This window comes from Cololabis saira, chromosome 19 (genome assembly GCF_033807715.1).
Source record: "Cololabis saira isolate AMF1-May2022 chromosome 19, fColSai1.1, whole genome shotgun sequence".
NCBI classification, from domain to species: Eukaryota; Metazoa; Chordata; class Actinopteri; order Beloniformes; family Belonidae; genus Cololabis; species Cololabis saira.
Window position 1 is genome coordinate 37,054,972 of NC_084605.1, and position 24,842 is coordinate 37,079,813.

The 24,842-nt window shown below is 41.3% G+C and overlaps 1 protein-coding gene across 1 annotated transcript in view; it reads right to left on the reverse strand.

The window, feature by feature from the left end:
* The window catches only part of wnk4a (WNK lysine deficient protein kinase 4a), a 58,610-nt gene that overhangs the window by 7,560 nt on the left and 26,208 nt on the right, over positions 1-24,842 (reverse strand). The window contains exons 6-16 of the mRNA XM_061707663.1: positions 21,002-21,090; positions 20,646-20,865; positions 19,040-19,403; positions 16,654-16,805; positions 14,724-14,797; positions 12,694-12,829; positions 12,121-12,237; positions 8,338-8,502; positions 4,378-4,432; positions 4,029-4,160; positions 634-1,457 (exon numbers count right to left, since the gene is read on the reverse strand). Coding sequence (XP_061563647.1) covers positions 634-1,457; positions 4,029-4,160; positions 4,378-4,432; positions 8,338-8,502; positions 12,121-12,237; positions 12,694-12,829; positions 14,724-14,797; positions 16,654-16,805; positions 19,040-19,403; positions 20,646-20,865; positions 21,002-21,090 — 2,328 coding nt within the window. The remainder of the gene's footprint in view (positions 1-633; positions 1,458-4,028; positions 4,161-4,377; positions 4,433-8,337; positions 8,503-12,120; positions 12,238-12,693; positions 12,830-14,723; positions 14,798-16,653; positions 16,806-19,039; positions 19,404-20,645; positions 20,866-21,001; positions 21,091-24,842) is intronic.

Consider the following 24,842-nt stretch of genomic DNA (forward strand, 5'->3'; position numbering starts at 1 on the left):
AAATTGTCTGATTAACTTTCAATCGACAGGGTGATCAAATCAAAGTATACAGGACTGTCTCAGAAAATTAGAATATTGTGATAAAATCCTTTATTTTCTGTAATGCAAAAATGTCATACATTCTGGATTCATTACAAATCAACTGAAATATTGCAAGCCTTTTATTATTATTTATTATTATTATTTTTATTTTTTTTACACCAGTCCAGGTACAGCGGATGCAAAATAGCCTTTTTGGCTAATTCCGGCACATTTTACATTTGTTTAAATGTGTTATTAATGTGCATTGTCCCTGTTACTAAACCTTTAAATAAATAAATAAATAAATAAAATAAATACATTTTAATATTGCTGATCATGGCTTACAGCTTAAGAAAACTCAAATATCCTATCTCAAAAAAATAGAATATTCTGTGAATCTTAATCTTAAACTGTAAACCATAATCACCTATATTAAAATAATAAAAGGCTTGCAATATTTCAGTTGATTTGTAATGAATCCAGAATGTATGACATTTTTTCCTGTCAAATTTTTTTAATTGCATTACAGAAAACAAAGAACTTTATCACAATATTCTAATTTTCTGAGACAGTCCTGTAGATAGAGAGACAAAGGAATGATTATGAACTCACAGTGGTTTCAGGGCTCACTGGGGGTGACGGGGAGAGATCTGATGAAGAGCTTGATTTGCTGTCTTCCGAACGAGTCCTAGCCTGGGATCGAACTGGGTGCAAGTACGGTGGCACATAACTGCCGTCCTGGGCCGGGCCGGGGAGGCCGGGGAGGCCGCCCTGCTCCAGAGCAGCCCGGGCCGGAGGAGGCAGCGTGGGAGACGGAGTGTGCGGCCATAGTGGCCCGCTGCTGTGGTGATAGTCCACTCCGTTCATGTGAGGCCCTTGCTCCGGGCTGTGGTACAGATTCTCCGCCGAGATGCCCAGCGAAGGATACGGGACTTCCACCTGTGGCGCTTGGTAATGTTGTGGGTAGACAGATGGGTAACCTGCCTGAGGGCTCAGGGGGCTGGTTAGGTGGGGGTGGAAGCCTGGATAAGAGGGCATCCCCTGAGCTGGAAGGCTGGAAGGAGGGATGAAGGACTGAGCCATGCTCATCGCCATGGAGATGACGTTTGCCAGGGAGAATAAGGGCTGAGTGTGCGGGGGCCAGATGCTGGGGTGCTGAGGGCCCGGTGGGGACATGGCCACGCTCTCTTTAGTGGGACTGGAGCTGTCGTTCAGCGGGCTGGGGGAGCTGGGGGCCGGGGAGGGAACAGAAGGGAAGGATGGGTTGCTGGCTACACGCGTGAGCGGAGGGTGCAGCCCCGAGGGCTTGAGGGAGCCGGGAGAGCCCGGGTACGGGAACGGGAAGTGAGTGTGACCCATGTAGGGCAAGTGATAGTGCTGGTGATTGGGCAGGAGGGAAGTGGGGCGGTGGCGCTGCTGGTAAAGGAGAGGAGAACCTGGAGGAGAAATAACAAGAAGCATTGATTATCTTTAGTATGAATCTAATTGAATTATACAGGACTGTCTCAGAAAATTAGAATATTGTGATTTTCTGTAATGCAATTACAAAAACAAAAATGTCATACATTCTGGATTCATTACAAATCAACTGAAATATTGCAAGCCTTTTATTATTTTAATATTGCTGATCATGGTTTACAGCTTAAAGGAGCATGAGGCAGGATTGAGGCGTTCAGATGAAGCGTTCCAAACCAAAAAGAATGTTTCCTCTAGTGTATCTCTCCGTTGCCTTGAACAGGCTGTGTGCTGCAAAATGTGCTGCAAATGTGGGGCCAAATTTCCCGCGCTGTCCTGCAGATGTGACGTCACATGACGCTGCATGCACGTTCTCCCCGTTCTCCCGTGCCGGCTTCGCTGTTGGCTGCAGTACCCCCAACGGCCGTCGTGGCGAAGGGTGGCGCTAGAGAGTCTCATTTCTTAAAAGGAGCCTCATGCTCCTTTAAGAAAACTCAAATATTCTATCTCAAAAAATTTGAATATTCTGGGAATCTTAATCTTAAATTGTAAACCATAATCAGCAATATTAAAATAATAAAAGGCTTGCAATATTTCAGTTGATTTGTAATGAATCCAGAATGTATGACATTTTTGTTTTTGTAATTGCATTACAGAAAATAAAGAACTTTATCACAATATTCTAATTTTCTGAGACAGTCCTATATGCATTTTAATATCACCATTTAACATCTGCTAGGGAATGTTATCTGCACAAACTCGAGCCTTCCGTCTCCTGTCAACATACACATCGTATGGATCATAGATCTTGTGTTTTCTAATAAAGGCTCTGTGTGATAAACAAAGATGTTTTGTTCAAAGCAGCATCTGACTATAATTGCATTTGTAAGCCAAAAGCACCGGGGTTAAATGTCTGCGAGGGATTTAGCATCAATGGAGCAAGGGAGGCTTTCAAGAATAACAGTTCAGAGGAGCAAAAAATGGCAAATGGGACACATGTGTGCGTACACAACGTTTTGGGTCTAAAGGAGTCGAGATTGCGACACGATTCCTCCAGGGAAGCGTTCAGGATGCCTCAACAAAGGCTCCACAGTTAGAGACCACACCTCCTCCTGCTGATGATGCAAACCAGCCTCTACTTTCCCCGCCGATGGAAACATAGGTTAAGCAACACTCTGCAGTGGTGGCAGGTGGCCACGAGGCATTGTGAAACAACCAGTGGACACCCAGCAGAGACAGGGAGAGGGGTCTTCAGTATTCACATTCATTACTCAGGTAGAAGTATAGATACTAGAGTTTAAAAATACTCCTGTAGAAGTTGAAGTATCAACTCAAGTTTTTTACTCAAGTAAAAGTACTGGTTTCAAAACTACTTAAAGTATAAAAGTAAAAGTAATATAAGGGGGAAAAAGCCATTAAGGACAAAAGCCATTGAAAATGAATGTATCTTAGTATAATGCAAATATATTAAAGAACCATATATGTGTACTATTGAGCATTAACATGTGTTTCAGAGAGCAGCAGATATGATGACTAGTTGCCTATAAGTATTGTAATGGTGCAAAAAGTCAAACTTCAGAGGCATGTTATCATTTATCCTAACCTTTATTGGAATGTACATCCAAGTTTAGTTGCAGGAATCTGAGGGAACGGATGTAAGAACAAAACTGGACAAGAACATCTGAAACAACCACAACCAAATTCACTCTATCCGGATGGAGCAATTTAACTGGATAGTTTTTTTTAAAGGCCCAAATGAAATAGAGTAACGAGGCTGTTTTTAAAATGTAAGGAGTAAAAAGTACAGATAATTGCGTGAAAATGTAAGGAGTAAAAGTAAAAAGTCGTCTGACAATAATTACTCCAGTGAAGTATAGATAATCAAAATTTCTACTTAAGTAAAGTAACAAAGTATTTGTACTTCGTTACTTGACATCTCTGGTAGCATGTGGCCACGAGGCATTGTGAAACAACCATAAATATGGACACCCAGCAGAGACAGGACACAGAGGACAAGAGGGGAAGAGGATGCTCCGGCGGCAGATGGCAGAAACCGGGGGGCAAACGAAGGAAGTGTGTTATTAAACTACTATGAAGAGAGACTTTGAGGTGGGGAGGGGATGTTCCTGGAAATTGAGCAGGAGTTTGTGCTGGCAAGCAGATGTTGCTGAGTGTTGCAGCGCTGGAGAAACCTCCTGCTTCACAGCAACAGCATTCAGCAGTCACTAAAGAGGCAGAAAGCGCCCTTCAGGTGAGGTAATTGCCCAGGAGGCCCCGGTGCGAGGCCGACACAGACGAAGCCTTTGAGGTGTGGGGATGGAGGGTGGCGCCATGCGAATGTCTGAACAATACTAAGAACGGGCCCTGAGGAGGGGAGGCGAGGGGAGGCGAGGGGAGGCGAGGGGAGGCGAGGGGCGTTTATGAGCCAGCCGAGCTGAGCTCTGACTTATTCTTTGCCAGAGGACTGTAACTATTTTTCACCGCAGCGAAACAGTAAACAATGCCGGGCCTCTTCACACGGGGACCGGAGGGAGGGCTGCAGGACTATTTACCTGGGGCGGTGTGGAAAGACTGTGATCGCATTAGAGGTCGCTCAGGTGAAGTAACGTCTGCGCCGAAGACTCCTCCATTGGGGCATGGGGGCGAGCCACGTACCCCTGCGCTCGGGTTCAGCCCACTGTAGTCTAACACAACACACACAGGCAGAAGCATAAGCATAAATACACACAATCATCATGCACACACAGAAAAGATGAAGATCCCACATGCTGTGATTAAAACACACTCACAATGTCACTGAATGAATAGAAACTCAATTTATAAAAAAAATGCGAGTGCCAAAGTTGTGTTTAATTTCCTCTTCAAGGGCGGGCTAAGTTAATTATCAGCACAAAGACCTACCAGGGAGAGAGGAGGACGAGTGTGTTCGGGGCATGGTCTGGCTGTGCAGATTAGGCTGTAAAACAAAGCACATGTGATCAAAATTAGCTTCCACTTCTATTCACAATTGGCCAACATGTGGAATTCTGGACCACTGCCTCATATCTGACGCAACAAATGCATTTTACATAATTATGGCAAAATCTAGTAGCTTTTCCAAAGCCAGGGATACTTTTTGTATTAGTACTAGAAATGGGTGATATTTTACCGTTCATGATAAACCGTCAAAAAAATTCCCCACGGTAAGAATTTGTTGATGATGTTTTTGTGTAAAGCTGATTTATGGATGGAAGGGAGGAAGGAAGGAAAGAAGGAAGGAAGGAAGGAAGGAAGGAAGGAAGGAAGGAAGGAAGGAAGGAAGGAAGGAAGGAAGGAAGGAAGGAAGGAAGGAAGGAAGGAAGGAAGGAAGGAAGGAAGGAAGGAAGGAAGGAAGGAAGGAAGGAAGGAAGGAAGGAAAGAAAGAAATGAGCCAGAAAGAAAGATTTTATCAATTCAATTTAATTGGTGTAGTTTAGTAGCATTTAGTATATTTTAGAGCAGTGTTTTGGGGGCTCCAAAGACTGAATGTGGTGATAGATTTATAGTTACAAAGTTGGAGTTGAATTGGTATTTTTTTATCCTTATCGGGATAAATGCCAGAAATTATCGTGATAAATTTTTTAGTCCATACCGCCCATCCCTAATTAGTACCACATCAATCTGCCTAATTCTGTTGGAATCAAAATCTTTAGCTTCTGCCCTTTCCGTGACGCGGCTCACTATCATGCACCTTATTAGCTTTTTATTTCAAAATATGGTAATGCAGTATTTTGAGTTGAAGCTGGCTCGTATTATTTAAGCTAAAAGTGATGTATCTGACCAAAGATGTATTCAAAGCCACATAAATAACAAACATTTCCACATGTTGCGTAGGAATGATGATGGGAAATCCCTGCACTGACCTTTTAAACGACATTCACTGGAAGATATTTTATGAAACATTTTCAATAATCTAGAAAAATGTCCATTCTGCTTCAGCTCCATCTACCAAAGCCGAGTGATGGAAGAACTAGTAGTTTTTATTTGGCTTTAGGGATAGCAGTGCGGGGGATGTGGGGGGCGTCTGTCAGATGGTGGTTCAGTCAACATTTTAAGTCAATAAATACAAGATTCCCAGAGGAAGAATTGTAATTGTTCCCTGGGAAAGTCTATGCTAGGGTGCTGGAGAAAAGAGATTGGCTGTTTATTTATTTACTTTTTTGCTTCTCTTGGTTTTCCCCGTTGTAGAGGTCGCCACAGACGACCTCCATGCTGCACATATTGATAGGCCTTGCATCAGATGTCCAGCCTAACCGCACATTTCTGTGGTCTTGGGACTGGAACTATGAGCAGCTGGAGCAGTGGGGGCTTTGTGGGTATCAGTAACCTGCACAGAGATGCTGTACTACATGATACTGTAGGGCTGGTCATCCATCTGGCAACTGACCCACACACCTCGCCATGGCTGCCACAAACAGATGCAGATGCACTTGTCACCCGTCCCTGGAAACACTGGACCAGATCTTTACACTGTGACTGGACAGTATCAACTGTCCTTGTGTGCTTTTGTAGTTGATCATTTTCTAAAAGATCTGTGTTTTAACTGTTCTGAATGGTAGTCATGATCTCAAATACAATTGTGTGACATAAGCTTCCTCTAAATCAGTGTCTCCCAACCTGGGGTCCGGCCCCCCCTGGGGGGGCGCCAGAGATCTCTGGGGGGGGGGCGAAACTTTGTCTGCTTTGAAATTATGCAGTTGTAAAAATTATATTTGCAAATGAGTCATTCATAAGTCATTGTTAGGAATAATTTATGAATGTCTTGAATATTTTTTGTGTTTTTTATACACTGGTGACAAACACAGGAAATGATTTCATTCCTTATTATTATATCATTACTCAACATTTAATCTACTCCGACAGGTTGTTAAAGGAAAAATGTTAAGAAATGTTGGTCTCATATTAAAAGACATTTTTCAGAAATATTTTTACGTCCTTTTATGTCCTTTTGTGCGTATTTTATACATCTGTGACATTGGAGAAAAAGAAAGTCATATGTATACAGAGTAAACCAAAGAGAAATGTATCAAAAAAACATAATTAATTTTTTCAATTAAAGACTATTTTGGTGCTAGTACAAAGGGGTCGGGGGCCCGGCTGGTCTTAGACACAAGTAGGGGGGGGAACAAGGAAAAAAGGTTGGGAACCACTGCCCTAAAGGATGCTCAGGTTTGGTGGGGGGTGAGGAGTGCAGCCGCCCAGGAAAAGCTCAGAGTAGAAAGAATCACCGACCGTTGAAGTGGTTTATTTAGGGAACAGGTTAAGATGTCTCCCAGAGGAGGTGTTTTGAACATTTCCCACTGGGGGGAGGCCTCAGAACGGACACCGGCCTCTCTGGAAGTGGGTACTGATTTATTGGCTGGCCTGGGAACAAGTGTCCAGGACAAGCTGGAGGAGGGAGGTGTCGGGGTATCTGTTAGGATGTTAACTCCATGACCAAAGCAAATACATGCAGTGACCCACTTACTATTTCCTCTAGATCCTCAAATGAATAGCTTTATTATTTTTTTTTTTATTTACACTTTATTTGGGTCTCAAAATCCGTGCATATTTCTCATAAATATAAAGCGTTTTATCAATTTCCTTTGAACTTAACTCATACATTTATATGACCAGGATGGGGGGTTTTTTTCACCCTCAGCTGTATTTTTTCAGCAAATGTTGGTCTTCTGAAGTTAAAGCATCACAGTGAGCATTGCACACGCGACTGCAGACTTGGCTGCGGTTCTCCATTTGTCTGTAGGGTTCAGCGGCGGCTCCAGGAAACTCAGAGCAGCCAGACACACGTGACTGTTTCAGACATTCAAGCTCCATTTATAGAACTTCATAAATAAAATATCAGAAAAGTGACCGTCCTACGGATTACAGCGCTGCTGCAGACAGCTCTCCGGGTTCATTGCTCTCTATCTCTCTATTGTGGCTGTACAGTACAAGCAGTGCAGCCAGTCAGGTTTGAGGGGAAGTGGTCCTTGCAATAATCAGTTGTTGGACTGAAGCCAGGAGGGATTGTTTTTTTTCTTTTCTTTCCCCAAAGTGCTTCAGAGTTATTATGCAGCCGGGGGGGGGGGTTGGAAAATGGCAATAATTGCAGATAGTTCGGACTAAAGCTTTCATGATCTTTCTTGACTTCTACTCTACACGAAAACATAAACTATTCTGTTCCCCATAATCTTTCTCATATGTCTAGTCATCTTCACTGGAGGGCACAAGAATATTTTGTTCTTTGTGAACGGGATCTGGCAGAACAGCCTCTTCTTTTCATCAAACGGACACTTAGTATCTGATAAGGCACCAGGTCGTATATTAGATGGGCAGCTCCCCTAATGAGACATCTTTACGGGGTCTCTTTATTTCACAGTTTTCACAGGAGCTGGATTCATACATGAATTATTTTACCCAGTCACTGCTGGCAGACGTGATGGAAAGTTTACGCTTTATTATGAGAAGGGGAAAGGATATGTGGTTGTGGGTACAATTAAATATGAAAAAAGGAGGCATGGGCTACGTTTCCTTAAATCACAGGATTTCATGGCATTAGCTCGTTTAGTAACGTCAAGATCTAAGTGAAAGCTCTTCCTCTGGTGGCTTTGAAAACACTTAACCTTCTATCTTTAAGGACTAAGCTCAGGGGAAGTGTGAACAGTGAAGTTTACTCTTTATTACCAGTGTCGGAAGCAACACTCTAAAGCTTTCCATTTACGTAATATTTATAGTTCTGTCTCAGCTAAACACAATAGCCGGTGTTATTTATGACAGTGAGACGGCAGAGGAGAGAACACGCTCGGTTAGAGCTGCTTCCTGCGTTGGTCTGCCAACACTGCCGGGATACGGAGAGCTGCTGACCTGCGAGGAAGACAAGCCGCCGTAGAGCGCGGGCTGGACCAGGCGGTGCACGCTGGCGTGGACCGGCTGCTCCTGGGCCATGAGGGCCTCGGCCCGCTTAATGATGTCCCCCATGCGGTGGATGAAGCCCTCCTTCTCAGATGGCAGGATGAATTCATTGTGCACCTAGAAGACAAAAGATGGAGAAAGCATTCAGACACATAGAGGTGTCAAGTAACAAAGTACAAATACTTTGTTACCTTACTTAAGTAGAAATTTGGGTTATCTATACTTCACTGGAGTAATTATTTTTCAGACGACTTTTTACTTTTACTCCTTACATTTTCACGCAATTATCTGTACTTTTTACTCCTTCCATTTTAAAAACAGCCTCGTTACTCTATTTCATTTGGGCCTTTAAATAAAAACTATCCAGTTAAATTGCTCCATCCGGATAGAGTGAATTTGGTTGTGGTTGTTTCAGATGTTCTTGTCCAGTTTTGTTCTTACATCCGTTCCCTCAGATTCCTGCAACTAAACTTGGATGTACATTCCAATAAAGGTTAGGATAAATGATAACATGAACATGAAGTTTGACTTTTTGCACCATTACAATACTTATAGGCAACTAGTCATCATATCTGCTGCTCTCTGAAACACATGTTAATGCTCAATAGTACACATATATGCTTCTTTAATATATTTACATTATACTAAGATACATTCATTTTCAATGGATTTGGTCCTTAATGGCTTTTTTCCCCCTTACATTACTTTTACTTTTATACTTTAAATAGTTTTGAAACCAGTACTTTTATACTTTTACTTGAGTAAAAAACTTGAGTTGATACTTCAACTTCTACAGGAGTATTTTTAAACTCTAGTATCTATACTTCTACCTGAGTAATGAATGTGAATACTGAAGACACGTCTGCAGACACATCACTCGATTGCATTGATCCGTTTGAGGCTGCACATTATAGGCAGAAGTACTGAAATGTGCTTTATGCATGAAGATAAGGAGTTGTTTCTTTGCAGAGAATAAATCAGTAATACTGGTGCATTATAGCTTAGCAGCATTAGGTGGAAAAAAAACAAGTTTTGTTCATAACACTTCAACGTTGATGATATGATAGTGATTTAAATCTGTGATTTAACACAGTTAACTTACCCTCTCCCATGACAAAAGGTGAAAACAAGTTTATAAATTATACTTGTTTTCTTTCTACTCTCATGCACAATCCACAACAAGGCACCAATGTGTTTTGTTTGCATATTCATGTAATTTAACTGTAAATTGTGGTTTGGGGGTGGCGATCCTTTTCCTGACAGCATGGCACATTTCAGCTCATTTAAAGCTCAGCGCTGAGAACCGCAGACCCGTAGCGATGCCAGGTGCCCCTGCTGCGCCAAGACACGGTAAACAAAAGCCCACTGTGTTTAAGAGTCGGGGAAACGGCAGATTCAGTGAACAAAAAGTGCTGCTGCATGTACGGCCTCATCACACCGTGTTGGGACACACACCCGTGTAGGTACACAACCCCTCCAATAAAACGTGTAGGCATTAACCCAGAGAGGACGGATGGAGCTGCTGGTTTACGTCACAAAATACTTCAAAAGTATGATAAGGTATCAGTCGGAGTGAAGATTTACAAGCAAAAGGCTGCTAACTGGATCAGGGCATATGTCCACTGAGCTATGGTAGAGGACTCTGCCAAAGGGTTCCAGCAAGTGCTCTGTGTAAAGACAGAAGGTTATTACTATTGTTAGCCCCCTTTTGTTACACCCTTAAAATATTAACACTTAACATTCTCTTTAAAAAGAGAATCTGACTGCTAAGCATCTTTTCAAACCATTTCCTGCGCCCTGAGGGTTTTCTGAAAAACAGAATCGTGTGCTTCCACTTACATATTGATTTACTTGCTTTTAAAGCAGATATGACACAAATGGAATATGAAATAAAAAAATAAATAAAAGAAAAGAAAGTGAAAGCCTAAACCTTAGGCTTTGAAAGTAAATCACTTTTATGTTGATTGATTTTTTTAAAGAAATGCTGGTCCCATGTCTTGATAGTTATGTAATTATACAAAAAAATAAAAATAATCCCATTCGGTCCAGATTTAGTCCACTGTTCACTCGGGATGGGAATTGATAAGAAATGCAATCCAATCCAATCCAATCCGATCCAATTGCATTTTCGATTCTGCTGAATGATTCGGTTCTTTTTCGATTCACTTATCAATTCTTATTTGGAAAAAAAGGACAACAATGAGGCAAATGGCGCTAATATGATAGGTAGTGTTTGTTAGTTAATTAGTTACCTGCAGTTTTATTAGCCACGGACATGCTAACTTTGCTGCTGGTTTGAGAATTACTGACGTCAGTCTGGAGCCAAAACGCGACATTTATTGATTGTTATTGCATGCTGTGTTGCTATGTTGCTAGTATTTCCTCCCTTTGACGAAATATCCACTTGGCAAGTATTGTTGTTGTCATATTTTTTTACTGAAATGTAATCTTACTTTCGAGCGTTTGTACCGTTTGGGCGCCATGTTTATCATTGACTGCAGGCTTATGCATGTTGCTGAATGGAGAACCGGTTCTCGATTCCCATCCCTATCTATTTATGGGTTTGGTGCCGATAACTGGTTTAATTAATATTTTTTTTACAAAAACAAGAACTGCAGATTTATTTATTTACAACATTTTGAATGTAACTAAAATTAAGATTAATGAACATTTGGGAGACCAAACAACATATTTATGGTCCTACAAATGAAAAGTGAACCAAAAAATCTGTCAATTCTATATTCTCTGGCCTTTTGATGGCATGGTTTTCCCCAACCATTAGATTTGGTTGTTAATAAATAATGAGCTGATGCTAGGAAACATTAGTTTACTGTCATCTTTCTGCTGAACTGTTCATCTTACACAAGTCCACCTTTTTCTAAGAGGCACTCGCACCTCAAACTGCTAGCACTTAACTATGGAGCTAGAACAGTCTCATAATTCGCAAAGGCCTTTCAACAAGAGCCGCCGGGAGACTGGAGAAATTCAGAAATATCTCCGCTGTTTCTCATCATCAGCTGCTGCATGGGCAGGACTAAGAGCGCTCCAGTCTCCCGACGGCTCTGGTTGAACGGCCCGACAAACCATCTCCGATCGCGCTGTTTTCTTTACGAGATCACAAGAAAAGCAGAGCAGTGATCTCCTCTCCATCGGTGTTGCTGTCTTGTTTATTTATCTTTACTCCACCAACTCAAAATATTAATCACTTTTCCAAGCAAACAGCGCTAACGCAGCTCAAACAGCAGGTGTATCCGCCCCTTTAATCTGATTGGTTTAGAGTAAATCGTGTTTTATCCACTGCTCTGCGTCCCCCACGTGGGGTGCGCTCTTATGATTGGTTGAAACAAAGGAAGACATCTGATTGGTTGCAGATCCTTCCGTGTTAAAAAAAACCTATTTGTGGATCGAGTCACGTCAGGGGAGTCTCAAAACTCACACGCAAATCCAGCGCAGCTCACAGACAAAAAAACGTTTGTAAATCAGGTTATATTTGTGTGTGCATCAAAAATACATTTGTATATCTTGTCCTACGCACGTGTGAATTGTTCTGTGCATTTGTGAAACGGTGTGTGTATTTGCGAATTATGAGACTGTTCTAGCTCCATATTTAACTCTTTTGAACTGAAATTGATCTCAAACAACTGATTCAATAGCACTTAAACACCTAAAGTAAATTACTGCATGGAGAAGACAAGAAATGGGATCAACTGTGAATAACCACCACCACTGGCTCACCATCACAGCAGCGATGTCGTCCGGGTTATCTCCATCCAGATCAAACTTGAAGGTCACCATCTTGTCATTGTGCGTCTGCAGCTGACACTCCACCACTCTGTCCACTTTATCAGAGAGCTGGGGAGACAGATGGATCAATGGTGATGACATTCCTCTCTTTGTTCTCATAAACATTGTGCAACAAGAGGGGACGATAGATCTCTGGCTGTTCATGAGAAGACACGTGTAAACAGGTAAACATGGATGCAATTCTACTGTAACACGAGCGTAGTGGCAGGTATGTTATACTACCCACTCTTACACCACTGTGTGCACAAGGGGTTAAATGTGAAGTTTGTCTCAGTCAGAAAACGCTGGCTAAACGACCACAGAGAGCTTAGTGCCGTCGTCAGGGGAAAACAACGGGAAGGCTACCGACGATGTTGTGTAACCAGGGTGGAGCCTGACTACAAACTCATTAAATAAATACCTTCACTAATGTATTAATCCAATTTATTCAGACGTATTTCTTAATCAGGAATTGAAAAAAAATGCCTTTGTGGGGCTATAAAGAAAACACTTGTTTCTTTGTACCCCGGTGATGCGTAGCCTGGAGCGAGCCCGCCTCCTGAACAGCTTCCCAGCCGTTCGTCTGGCTGCCGTTTTCTCGCTCTTCTCCGACGGGCCTTCGTTGCCGTCGCTCAAGCCGGACGTCACGTCAGAGGCATAGCTGCAAGGAAAAATATCTCACATGAGGTCAGGGCTAAAACTGAAGCGTATAATTGAACATCCATTATGTCAGAGGAACTTGGCAATACGTGCAAAAATAAACAACGGCCTGATGTATCACAGTGTTGCGATGACTGGGTGTTAATAGTCAAGTTAGACAATGCACTTAACAACTGTTCAGAGTCTATAAGAAACCGGTGTTCGGTCGAGGAAGCAGCATGTGAACTGTCGCATTTATGTAATCAACAAGTCTGAGATTTCAGAGAACTGGAGAACATTCAGCCCGTTTTATAAAAAGCTTGGGTTCAGCTAATTGCCCCTCTCGGGTCTTTTTAGATGACTGCGGTTACAGACGCCCCTCCATCCACCTCCCCAGCAGAGGCTGCAAACATTTACAGGCCTGCTGGTTGGCAGCCTCGCTTCGTCTCTATTTAAAAACCTCCATCTCACGGGTTACTTTAGTTCAAGGTAAAGCCTGTTCTCACCTCCAAAAAACACCAAGTAAATGGAAATTAGACTAAATAAAAGCGAACACTTATCGTGTCATTCCGAAAACATTGTCTTTTTAGGGAGTTTTTCAACGCTGCTCAGCTCATCAGTAAACAGGGGCTTTGTCTCAGAGGAAAACACTCTCTAGCTGGGAGTTGGTGTTCAACCCTAAATAGCACATGACCGCCTTGTTGAGAAACATGATACCCAGTCACCCCTGACATTTGTCCCAGACTGAGATGGACAAGTCAGATTGTCAAGTCATTGTGGGTAAATATTCTCTATTGTAAATATAAAAACACTTAAAAAAATGTTTTTTCTTTTTAAATTTGATGCTGATGAGCAACTCTTTGTATTTACTGTGTCCAACGGATATTTACTGAGAAAATGTTCAAATGTTAACCTTCATCTTTAAAAAAAAAACGTTCTCAAATGATTACTGTATTTTCTGGACTATAAGCTGCACCTGCATATAAGCCGCAGCCGCTCTATTTTAAAAAAAAATATTTAAAAAAAGGTATACAAGCCGCATCCGCTCTATTTAAAAAATACAGAAGGATTTTGAACTGTAAATGATGTACATGTTTGTACCTAAATAGATCTTTCCTAACAGTGTCTTTTAACACGGCAGCAACTTTGCTGATTAAAACGGGTCAGAACCAAGAGAAAATAACCGGTATTTATTTATCTATTTATCTGTTTGAAATCTGCTTCTCCCTACTTCTATCTGCTAAAGAAGAAGTAGCGTATTCTTGTTTGCATTTATTTTGTCTTAGTTTTGATTCTAATTCCGGTTAGAGCGCCCCGAGCGGTGGAAGAAAAATCCACAGAATAGAATAACCTTTGTATAAGTTGCACGGTTGAAAACCTATGAAAAAAGTAGCGGCTTATAGTCCAGAAAATACGGTAAATGTGTTGAATCAAACAATCACCACAAACATAAGTGAATTATTAAAAAAGCTATTACCACCTCAGTTCATGCATGGCAATGCTTTTCTCTAATAACAACAAAAAAAGTCTTATAACCCAAGTGAGTCCCCCAACACATACACAAGCATGCACATCATTTGCTCATCCACTGTCAGATCTCCCGCTGAGAATAAAGCCTCTCTAGATAACATCCCACCAACATGGAAAACAGGCCCTGCATAACATCTGAGACGCAGTCCACCAGAAAGCTGCAAGGGTCCATTCTGCCTGACTGCAACAACAACACGGAGCAGCCCGCCGATGCCCCGAGCTTGTTGTTTCAGCCCCACACATGTGGAGGAGGGACATTTCCTCAAGACTCACGTTGGCTTTCAGGTGTCCGACTTGAGTAAGGAAAGGAGCGCTGGACTCTATTGTTCACTGGATAGTTAGGGAAACGGCAGACTGAAGAAGAGAGCAGGCAGAGAGGTTTGTACCTGTCTACAGAGGAGTTGAAGCCGTTTGGAGACCCCGAGCTGCCACGTTCAGTGGTACTGCAGACTGCGATACTCTGCAATTGTAAATATAAGATTAAATCAAGTAAAAATGGAGGGAGGCTTGCAGAAATATCTATTTCATTTGAAGATTTAATGACACAATAAGACAGTTGGGCTTCAGACTCATAAGTGGCATCAGTTCATCTTTGCAGCCATGCTGTCGTAGGAATACATCAACAACTAAATTTAAACCCATTTATCTATGTACTAAAATCATCAACTTTGCTCATATCTGCACTGTTGTTACAGCTGATTAAGTGTGTTTTGGTTTTATGTTGTTTTTTTTTTTTAAATGTACCAGGTGGAACTAAATATCCTATACTAATCAGACTTGTTTGAAGGTTACACAAAATAAACCATGTTTCCATGGTGATTACATAGAGTTGGAAGTAGACTGTGTCTGCTTTTCCTTATCCTTTTACAAAAACACAGATCTGAGCTGAACACTGAGCATGAATCCAGAGTTACAGTAACAAGCTTGAAGTCTTGTTTTAAGAACAATGCAGTGCCGTGCAGGTCAAGACCTTTCTGACCCAAACTCAGCTGATGCTTTACTGTAACGTCACTGAGATCCCAACAAAAAAAGCCTCCTTGATCTGCTTTCTTATCATACAAGTGCTTTCTCTGCATATTAATGTACGCATGCTAAAGTAACACATGTAAAATTAAGAATAGTTTTACCTTGTCAAAGTCAGGGGTTGATAAAGGTTTGTCTAGAACAGGGGTCGGCAACCCAAAATGTTGAAAGAGCCATATTGGACCAAAAACACAAAAAAGAAATATGTCTGGAGCCGCATTTTTTTTTTTTCATTATGCACTTCGAGAAAAAAGTCAAAATGTTGATAAAAAAGTCGAAATGTCGAGAAAAAAGTCGAAATGTCGAGGAAATAGTCAAAATTTCGTGAAAAAAGTCGAGATGTCAAGAAAAAAGTTGAAAGGTCAAGAAAAAAGGAAAGGAAAAAAGAAGAAAAAAGGGAAAAAAGAAGAAAAAAGAAAAAAAGGAAAAAAGAAGAAAAAAAGGAAAAAAGAAGAAAAAAGAAAAAAAGGAAAAAAGAAGAAAAAAAAGAACAAAGAAAAAGAGTAAAAAAGAGAAAAAAAAGAAAAAAAGGCGGAAAAAAAAGGTCAAACATTTTTGAAAAAGCTCCAGGAGCCACTAGGGCTAAAGAGCCGCATGTGGCTCTAGAGCCGCGGGTTGCTGACCCCTGGTCTAGAAACATGCGAGGCACAGTGCAAAGTAATCTTGCCTTTATAAAAGCTTCTATTTTATTTTTTAAGAGAAATAGCAGCAGTTTTTTTTTTCTACTTGTTCACTTTGTTCCTAAGATGAAGTGACAATCATTGCAGCCTTCGATTATATTATTTCCTTTGCACAGATTGAACTTTATTATTGTTATTGTTCTAAAAAGATGGTTTTTGTTTGAGAACCACTGGCACAGTCAAACAAACCACAAACATGGTTATGACTAACTCTTCAGATAAACTTACATTTGTGGAAAGGCGACTGAAATATGGAATATTTCAATGAAAAGCATAAATTCAAACTAATGCATTGGTTTGTGGACAAACAATTCTTAAATCAAAGCAAACATCTAACCAGGCCGAACAATAAGCGAGTGTGCAAAAATCTGGACAGTTTAAGTAAAACAAGTGAGTAAATCCTCCTGCTTGTTCACGATAATTCTCACCAGACTTCGTAAACCCCCTAACCCGCCTAACCCCCTTAACTTTCAGCCCCGTATTGTTAACTCAATTAAGTGCCGGGACTGGGCGGGACAGATGCCGCGTTGCTGAAAAAAGGAGGTCTTGTCAGGCCTTCCATCCCTCCAGCACCTTCCACTGTGATAACAAGCTCTTCATTGAAGCCGCTCACCGAGGGGAAGCGCAGTCCCGGGAGGGAGAGACCGTTAACGGCGGGGCTGCCGGCGTGTGCTGAGGGAGGGGTCACCGGCGCGCTGCCGCCGCCGGCCTCCGCCGCATCCTGGGGGCAGGAGGAACTCACATCGCCGTCCGTCTCACAGTCAGCTGTTTCAACAAAGCACACAGGAGATTAGCATGTGACCAGCTGCAGCTAAAAAAAAAGATGACAATAACTGTAGCATTCATGATCCGCACAGAAACACACATCTAATAACCTCGGACTGTGATATCGCACAAACACAGACAATGTTGAACGCATTTAGACCAAATCACATCGATTCTCTGGGAGTTCAGCAGAGCATCGTGGCTGTTGCCAGGGAAACTGATATTTACAAACTGATACACAGGGACTGCATAATTAAGTTATGTACAGAATCACATTTCGATAGATTGCTCTAATGTGTTTTGAGATCTAAACAGTCAGTGCAGTTCTGCAGATAACAAACTGAAAAACTGTTCTCCCTACGGACGATGATGTCGAAAGGTCGATTTCATGCATTTGTTCTATAAATGTTCCTCAGCTTCATGAAACACAACTAACCACTGCTGTTCTTTGTTATACAGGACTGTCTCAGAAAATTAGAATATTGTGATAAAGTCCTTTATTTTCTGTAATGCAAAAATGTCATACATTCTGGATTCATTACAAATCAACTGAAATATTGCAAGCCTTTTATTATTTTAATATTGCTGATCATGGTTTACAGTTTAAGAAAACTCAAATATCCTATCTCAAAAAATTAGAATATTCTGGGAATCTTAATCTTAAACTGTAAACCATAATCAGCAATATTAAAATAATAAAAGGCTTGCAATATTTCAGTTGATTTGTAATGAATCCAGAATGTATAAAATTTTGTTTTTTTAATTGCATTACAGAAAATAAAGAACTTTATCACAATATTCAAATTTTCTGAGAAAGTCCTGTACATTAAAATACCCTCAAAAGTGCAAAAAAACTGATGAATCAATTCTATCAATGCCAACAAAAACTCCTACTTAGATGGTAATGTAGTGGCGGCTTTAATTATCAATTTAATTTTATAAACACAACATCCTCAAAGGTTACTAATCCTCCATGGGGCTGTCATGTACTTTCAAATGTGTTCAAGGGCTTTAGTCCGTGTTTTATTTTGTGTCACAAAACTCATATTTACATACCGAAACGATTTAAATTTATGGCTGGTGTCAAGTAAAACCTAGATATTTGAAAGTATAGAGCAGGGGTCGGCAACCCAAAATGTTTTAGAGCCATATTGGACCAAAAACACAAAAAACAAATATGTCTGGAGCCGCAAAAAATGAAGTCATGTATCAGCCTTAGAATGAAGACAACACATGCTGCATGTTTCTATATTAGTTAGAACTGGGGGAAGATTTATTTTCTTCATTATGCACTTCGAGAAAAAAGACGAAATGTCGAGAAAAAAGTCAAAATTTCGAGAAAAAAGTCAAAATGTCGAGATTAATGTTGAAGTACAATCTCGAGAAAAAAGTCAGAATTTCGAGAAAAAAGTCGAAATGTTGAGAAAAAAGTCGAAATGTCGAGAAAAAAGTCGAAATGTGGAGATTAATGTTGAAGTACAATCTCGAGAAAAAAGTCAAAATGTCAAGAAAAAATTTGAAATGTCGAGATTAAAAAGGAAAGGAAAAAGGAAGAAAAAAGGCAAAAAAAAGGTCCAGGAGCCACTAGGGCTCCTGGAAGCCGCGGGTTGACGACCCCTGGTCTAGAGCAGGGGTCGGCAACCCAAAATGTTTTAGAGCCATATTGGACCAAAAACACAAAAAACGAATATGTCTGGAGCCGCAAAAAATGAAAAGTCTTGTATAAACCTTAGAATGAAGGCAACACATGCTGCATGTTTCTATATTAGTGGGGTAAGATTTTTTTTTTTTATTATGCACTTCGAGAAAAAAGTCGAAATGTCGAGAAAAAAGTACAAATGTTGAGAAAAAAGCCAAAAATTTTGAGAAAAAAGCCAAAAATTTTGAGAAAAAAGTCAAAATTTCGAGAAGAAAATCAAAGATTTTGAGAAAAAAGTCGAAATGTCAAGGAAATAGTCAAAATTTCATGAAAAATTCTAAATGTTGAGAAAAACATCGAAATGTTGAGAAAAAAGTCGAAATGTCAAGATTAAAAAGGAAGAAAAAAAGAGGAAAAAAGGTCAAACATTTTTGAAAAAGCTCCAGGAGCCACTAGGGCGGCGCTAAAGAGCCGCATGCGGCTCTAGAGTCGCGGGTTGACGACCCCTGGTACAGAGCATAAGAGGTTTGCTCCATGCCCCTGTCTGCAGAAAGACGAATTTGCATGGTATGATGTGTCATGTTAGGACGCTCACAGGTTGCAGAAGACAAGCTGTTGTGGCGGTCATGGAAGTGCTGGTCCCCCTCGGGCTCATCTGGCTCTGCAGGGCAGCTGGAGCTGACACCAGAGTCTGCAGAGCTGGTGACAGGGGACAGAATGGGGGCCAGGGGCGAGAGGGCAGGGATGGAGCACTCCAGCGCTAGGCCGTCGCTGGCTTTAGGCGACAGCAGCAGCTGAGCTTCTGGCTCCTCATCGATGGCCTCCTGCGCTTGCTTCTTCTTGCGCTCCTCCGCCAGCCGCCTCAGCTTCTCCCTCTGCCTCTTGATGGTCGTCACCCGGTCCCGTATGGCCTTGGCCACAATTTTGAAGTCGGCCTCACACACGAAGCCGAGCACGACCTGCGTAACAATAACAGCACATGGCAGGAGTCAGGGTAGAACAGAAAACACACGTCCAGGCACCGGTCCACCGCTTCATGCAGGTCTGATGCACTTAATGGCCCGCTCGTACAAACTGTGACATTAAACTCTGAACAAGGCTCTTTGCTTTGAAACACACACAGACTGCATTCTTCTGTCATCCCGGCATGTTGACTTGCTTCCCGCGACGAACGCTCCAGCAGAACTGGACATTCAGTCCGAGACGCCTCTCAACACGTAGTCAGATTACAGCAAATCAACCTGACTAGATGTCGACTAATGATACCAAATTTGATCTTGATGAAATCTACCGCATGTAAATGTAAACAAGTAAGCAATTGTGGCTTGTGTTTTCATTAAAAATGACCTCCATGGGGGTGATCGGGGCTCGGGACGACATAAGGAGCTGTTTCGTAACAAGCACGGGAGCTAATATATTATTAAAGACGTGACCTCAGCTGCTTCCTGAGACACGCTCTCACATTTCAAACTAGTGATGATTAAACGTTGAGCCCTGACCTTGACACACTATGCAAGGTGTTCTGTTATGGACTGTGGCACATTTACACGTTCATACCGCCACGTCAGAAGTGTAAAATAAGGATAATTATGCTGAGACATGACTGAAGTTGGGTTTCTGTCACTGTTTAAGGTCAAGTGTTAGGAGATCTGGTGGGAAAAGTGAATGGATACGACGACAAGAGGCCTGTAAGAGGAACTCTACCAGACTTCCCAAACCAATAAGTCTGTATGTTTGTCCAGAAACTCACTTCTGACTACGCGGTCTTGTTTTCAAAGCAGCCAGATCTTTCCATGTTACAAATATTAGGAGTCTAAAGCGAATCCACATCCAGACCTCCTCCAGAATAAACGTGCTGTCATGATCATTCAGAAGTGGGATTTAGAGAGATAATGGAGTTTGGCTAAAGTCTCCTCTATCTGGTCTCATCTGATCTGGAAAAGAATTAAATTCGATTCAGTTTTATTTGTATAGCGTCTAATACAACAAAAGTTGTCTCTAGACGCTTTCCAGAGACCCATAACATGAACCCCCGAGCAATTATTACATAAACAATGGCAGGTAAAAACTCCCCTAGTGGGAGAAAAACCTTAAGCCAAACAGTGGCAAGAAAAACTCCCCTTTAGGAGGAAGAAACCTTGAGCAGAATGAGCACGTTTCCTCTCTAATGGCCGACAGACCCGGTCAGGAACTGGGCCTACCATCTCCTGCGCCACCTCCTCGGGCACGTCCTTGTACAGCTCGAACAGGAACTCGATGGCGTTGTTGTCCTTGTACTTCCCGTGGAGCTTCTTGACGTCGTCCATGCGCAGCCACAGCTTCAGGCCGGACTTCACCGTGTCGTCCTCCTCGGCCAGCTCCACGTGCACGCCGTTGTTCTCCTGGAAGAACGGGTGATCCAAGAGGTCCTGAATGGTGTACCTGCAGTAAAACACAAGGAAGAGCCAGTTGATTTGACCCTTTAGTTTTCCCAACACAGACCTCGTTTCCCATCATGCATTACTTTCGAGTAACATATTTAGAATTTTCCAAAGCAATGCATGCTTTAACATTTTACCGTTCATCTTTGTTCATACGTATGCAGCCCTCAATGATCTCCTTGAGCTCTGGGACTTTGACTTTGTAGAAACTGTCGGGTTTCATCCCCTGAGAAAGAACCGGACAGAAAATGATTGTTAATTTTCCGATGACTTCTTATTTTGAAGTATGAAGTGTGATATTTCAGCAGAGTAAGTGGCTGGGAACGATGAGGATCAGATGGAGGCAGTAACAGCTACTCCAGCCTGCGTGTTTACGTCATCATCCACCAGCATGACATTTGTCTTGGCAAACAGTTTGGACGTCCGTACAAAGATGAAGAAAATGAAGGAAAGAAAGAAAGAAAAAGACTTTCTCCTTCATTTGACTTCAGCTAATCTTTTGATGGGTTTATCTAAAGACAACACCATCCGTGTGGAGGAAGTATTTAATCAGACCATAGCACTTGAATAAAATCAGAGTTTCTGTGGATGCTGTCACGAAAATGCAAAAAGATTATTGTTGAATTCAGGTCTCAGAAAACAAAAAAAGCAATGATAAAACAGGAAAAAGCCGAGGTCAACACGATGTCTGGCTTGAAAATACCGAAGAATCCGGATGACGTTCGGTCACAGTTAAAATTACTTTACGTAAAATATTCAATGTGGTCATTATTATGAAGCTGGCATGTCATGCAGTAACCGACCGCTTTTAACGACTACAAATAAGTATTTTTAGAGATTCCTGCTGCCTGTTTAATGGAGACAAAGAACAGAGCAGAGAACACAACAACGTGCTTTTGTCCTGAGGAGACTTTTGTTTTTCCTCTCAAAAGACCAACACTGATCTGTTACATAACAATCACCCTAACTCAGTTACTGTCTCCACTGAGAGCAAACAGAAACTGAAGAGATAAAAAAAACAGAAAAGACGCTCCATCTCGTGCTAAATGTGACCTGAGAGCTGTGATGGAAGGCCGAGTGCAGAGCTCTCTGTTGAGCATCCGTGTCCTCACAGCCACCTTCACAACAAATCTATTCCCCCTTGATCCAAATCTAATTTGCGACTCAGCTCTTTTCCTGTGGTGACGGAGGTATAGATAAGATCTTCAGAAGGTTGTTGGTTTCCGTAGCGCGCTTCACTCGACGAGGAAAGCAATCCGATTATTTTGAACTGATATGAGAAAGGACATTGCAACTCCACATCTACACGCAGTATTCATTGAGAAATACTGATGCTAGCTCATAAGTATTTCTAAAATACTTCAGCATTGTACTTATGCTGTATACATACAGCATCAGAAAAAACTTGCAATAAAATGATTTTGCTCTTGATCTTCAAACAAACACGATCACTGTTCTTGCCTTTACTGAACACAATGATTCGTTATTCACAATGCTGGAATAAAAAGTGACTGAATCCATAGACCAACTAGTGAAAAAATATCTAGAGTCCAGTTAATGACATTATTTAAGGCTGTGGTGTATGAAAGGAGATGATCCAACAGTTTAAGTTTGTTGGTCATAAAAGCTCCTGCTCTTGTGAATCAGGCCTAAAAAAAGACAGTTAAAGAGTGATGGATGCCTAAACACTCATTTTCCAGTCAACAGTTTAACAAATGTCAGTGAAGTGGAGTCTAGTTTTGTGGTTACCGTTCTTTGAGGTTGTTAGTCAATAACTGGGGCTTGACTGGTCTGGACCACTTGCTGTCTACAGGACTGTCTCAGAAAATTAGAATATTGTGATAAAGTTCTTTATTTTCTGTAATGCAATTAAAAAAACAAAAATGTCATTCATTCTGGATTCATTACAAATCAACTGAAATATTGCAAGCCTTTTATTATTTTAATATTGCTGATAATGGTTTACAGTTTAAGATTAAGATTACCAGAATATTCTAATTTTTTGAGATAGGATATTTGAGTTTTCTTAAGCTGTAAGCCATGATCAGCAATATTAAAATGTATTTCTTTTTTTATTTATTATTTAAAGGTTTAGATAACAGGGACAATTCACATTAATAACACATTTAAACAAATGTAAAATGTGCCGGAATTAGCCAAAAAGGCTATTTTGCATCCGCTGTCCCTGAACTGGTGTAAAAAAAATAAATAAATAAAATAATAATAATAAAAGGCTTGCAATATTTCAGTTGATTTGTAATGAATCCAGAATGTATGACATTTTTGCATTACAGAAAATAAAGGACTTTATCACAATATTCTAATTTTCTGAGACAATCCTGTATATAAAGGGAAGATCAGCTCTCAGGTTTGATGCCCGTCAACTAACAGAAACTTTTACGCTCCAGGACAATGACACTAAAAGCATCAGTAAGTGGCCAGTCCTTAAATGCAGCAAAATGACCTGCAGAGAGCCGTTCACACCGGACGTCCTGCAAATGTGTCTACGCTGATGCAGCTCTGTGAGGAAAGTCCAAAAGTCCTCCTGCACATCGCCCGGGTCCGATCCAGAGCTGCTTATTTGAGTTAACTGAAACTGCAAAACAATGTTCGATTTGCTGTTTCTCCAAATGAAGTATAACTTTTGTATCAACCAGGTAATTCCAAGTGATGTCTTGTAATCAACAGAAGATACTAAAACTGAAGTTTCTTTTGTTTGATGATTTAGATCCATCCTGTTCATATTATTTTTACATTAATGACTTATAAGAGATAGATTACAGTACTTTTTTTCACTATTTAATGTTTTTGCATGACACAACCATGTTACACACCTTTGCTGCCCGTATCCCACAGCAGACCACTAAACAGGTACTGCAAGTGTACGATTCTAGTTCCTAATTTAATACTGTGATCATTTAATCTCACTGGGTTTAGCCTCTTCCTGTACCAGTGTGACGGTGCTTTTGTGAGAGAAGAAAATGCATTTTTTGTTTCAGTCTAGTTAGTTTTGGAAGAACCTGCCCGGTCAGCGCGTGTCCTGACCTCTGCCTCGCCACTTGATGAACTTCAACGGCAAACCACCCAACTTATCCAACACGAGCTTGTGCAAACAGGAGTAAATCCCTGCAGCCACTTTACAAAACGTGGAGGAAAAGCTCGCCAGACGAGCAGAGGACGTTGAAGAGGCACACTGATTACCCAGAATTAGTAATTTCACGTCGCTCTAACACTTTATTACGCATGTATCTGACATGTGATTAAACAGGCCTCCAAACAACCTTTTCCAAGGCCAGTGCCTCGTTTTTTTCCCCCCACAATTATTTTCAAACAGAGCGATTGAGCACCACATCAGCGCTGAACTTCTCCGCCCAAGTGAATCCGCCTTGCCCAGGTGGTTGACGTGCAATCTTCATGATTTACGAGCAAACAACCGAATGTGAGTCTGTTCTGGAAACGTCTGCAAAAAAGCTCCAGTAAGAAATGTTCTGTTCTTTTCACATGTCAAACTATGTTTATTATTTAAGGCCCCAGTAAAAGCAAATGACTACACCGAGTTTTTAAGTTGGAGGTTAATGTTGTAAAAAATGTCACTGCCACACAAATAAATGGGCACATGAAATGTAACTCGTATAAACATACAACTTTCGTGAATATAGAAAGGCACATGTGTTTTTTTTGTTGTTTTGTTAATGCTGTTGCGTAACGAGGCTTGACTGACTGCACAGGGAATGTTATTATGCTCCTGTTTGTGCAGGAAACAAACCCTCTCTCTTATTGGCATTGTTGCACTTTTGCTTTCCAGCCTTCGTCATAAACTGTTTGCTTTGCATATGTGACACACGAGAAAGAAACGAGCGTCTTTGCAAGGTGACGAGTGAGACGTTTTTTCCAAAACATATAATTCTGCCGCCGCCTGCTCCGGCCCACCATGGCATCATCACTTTAATGACGGCGCAGGAGCAGCTTGAGATACAG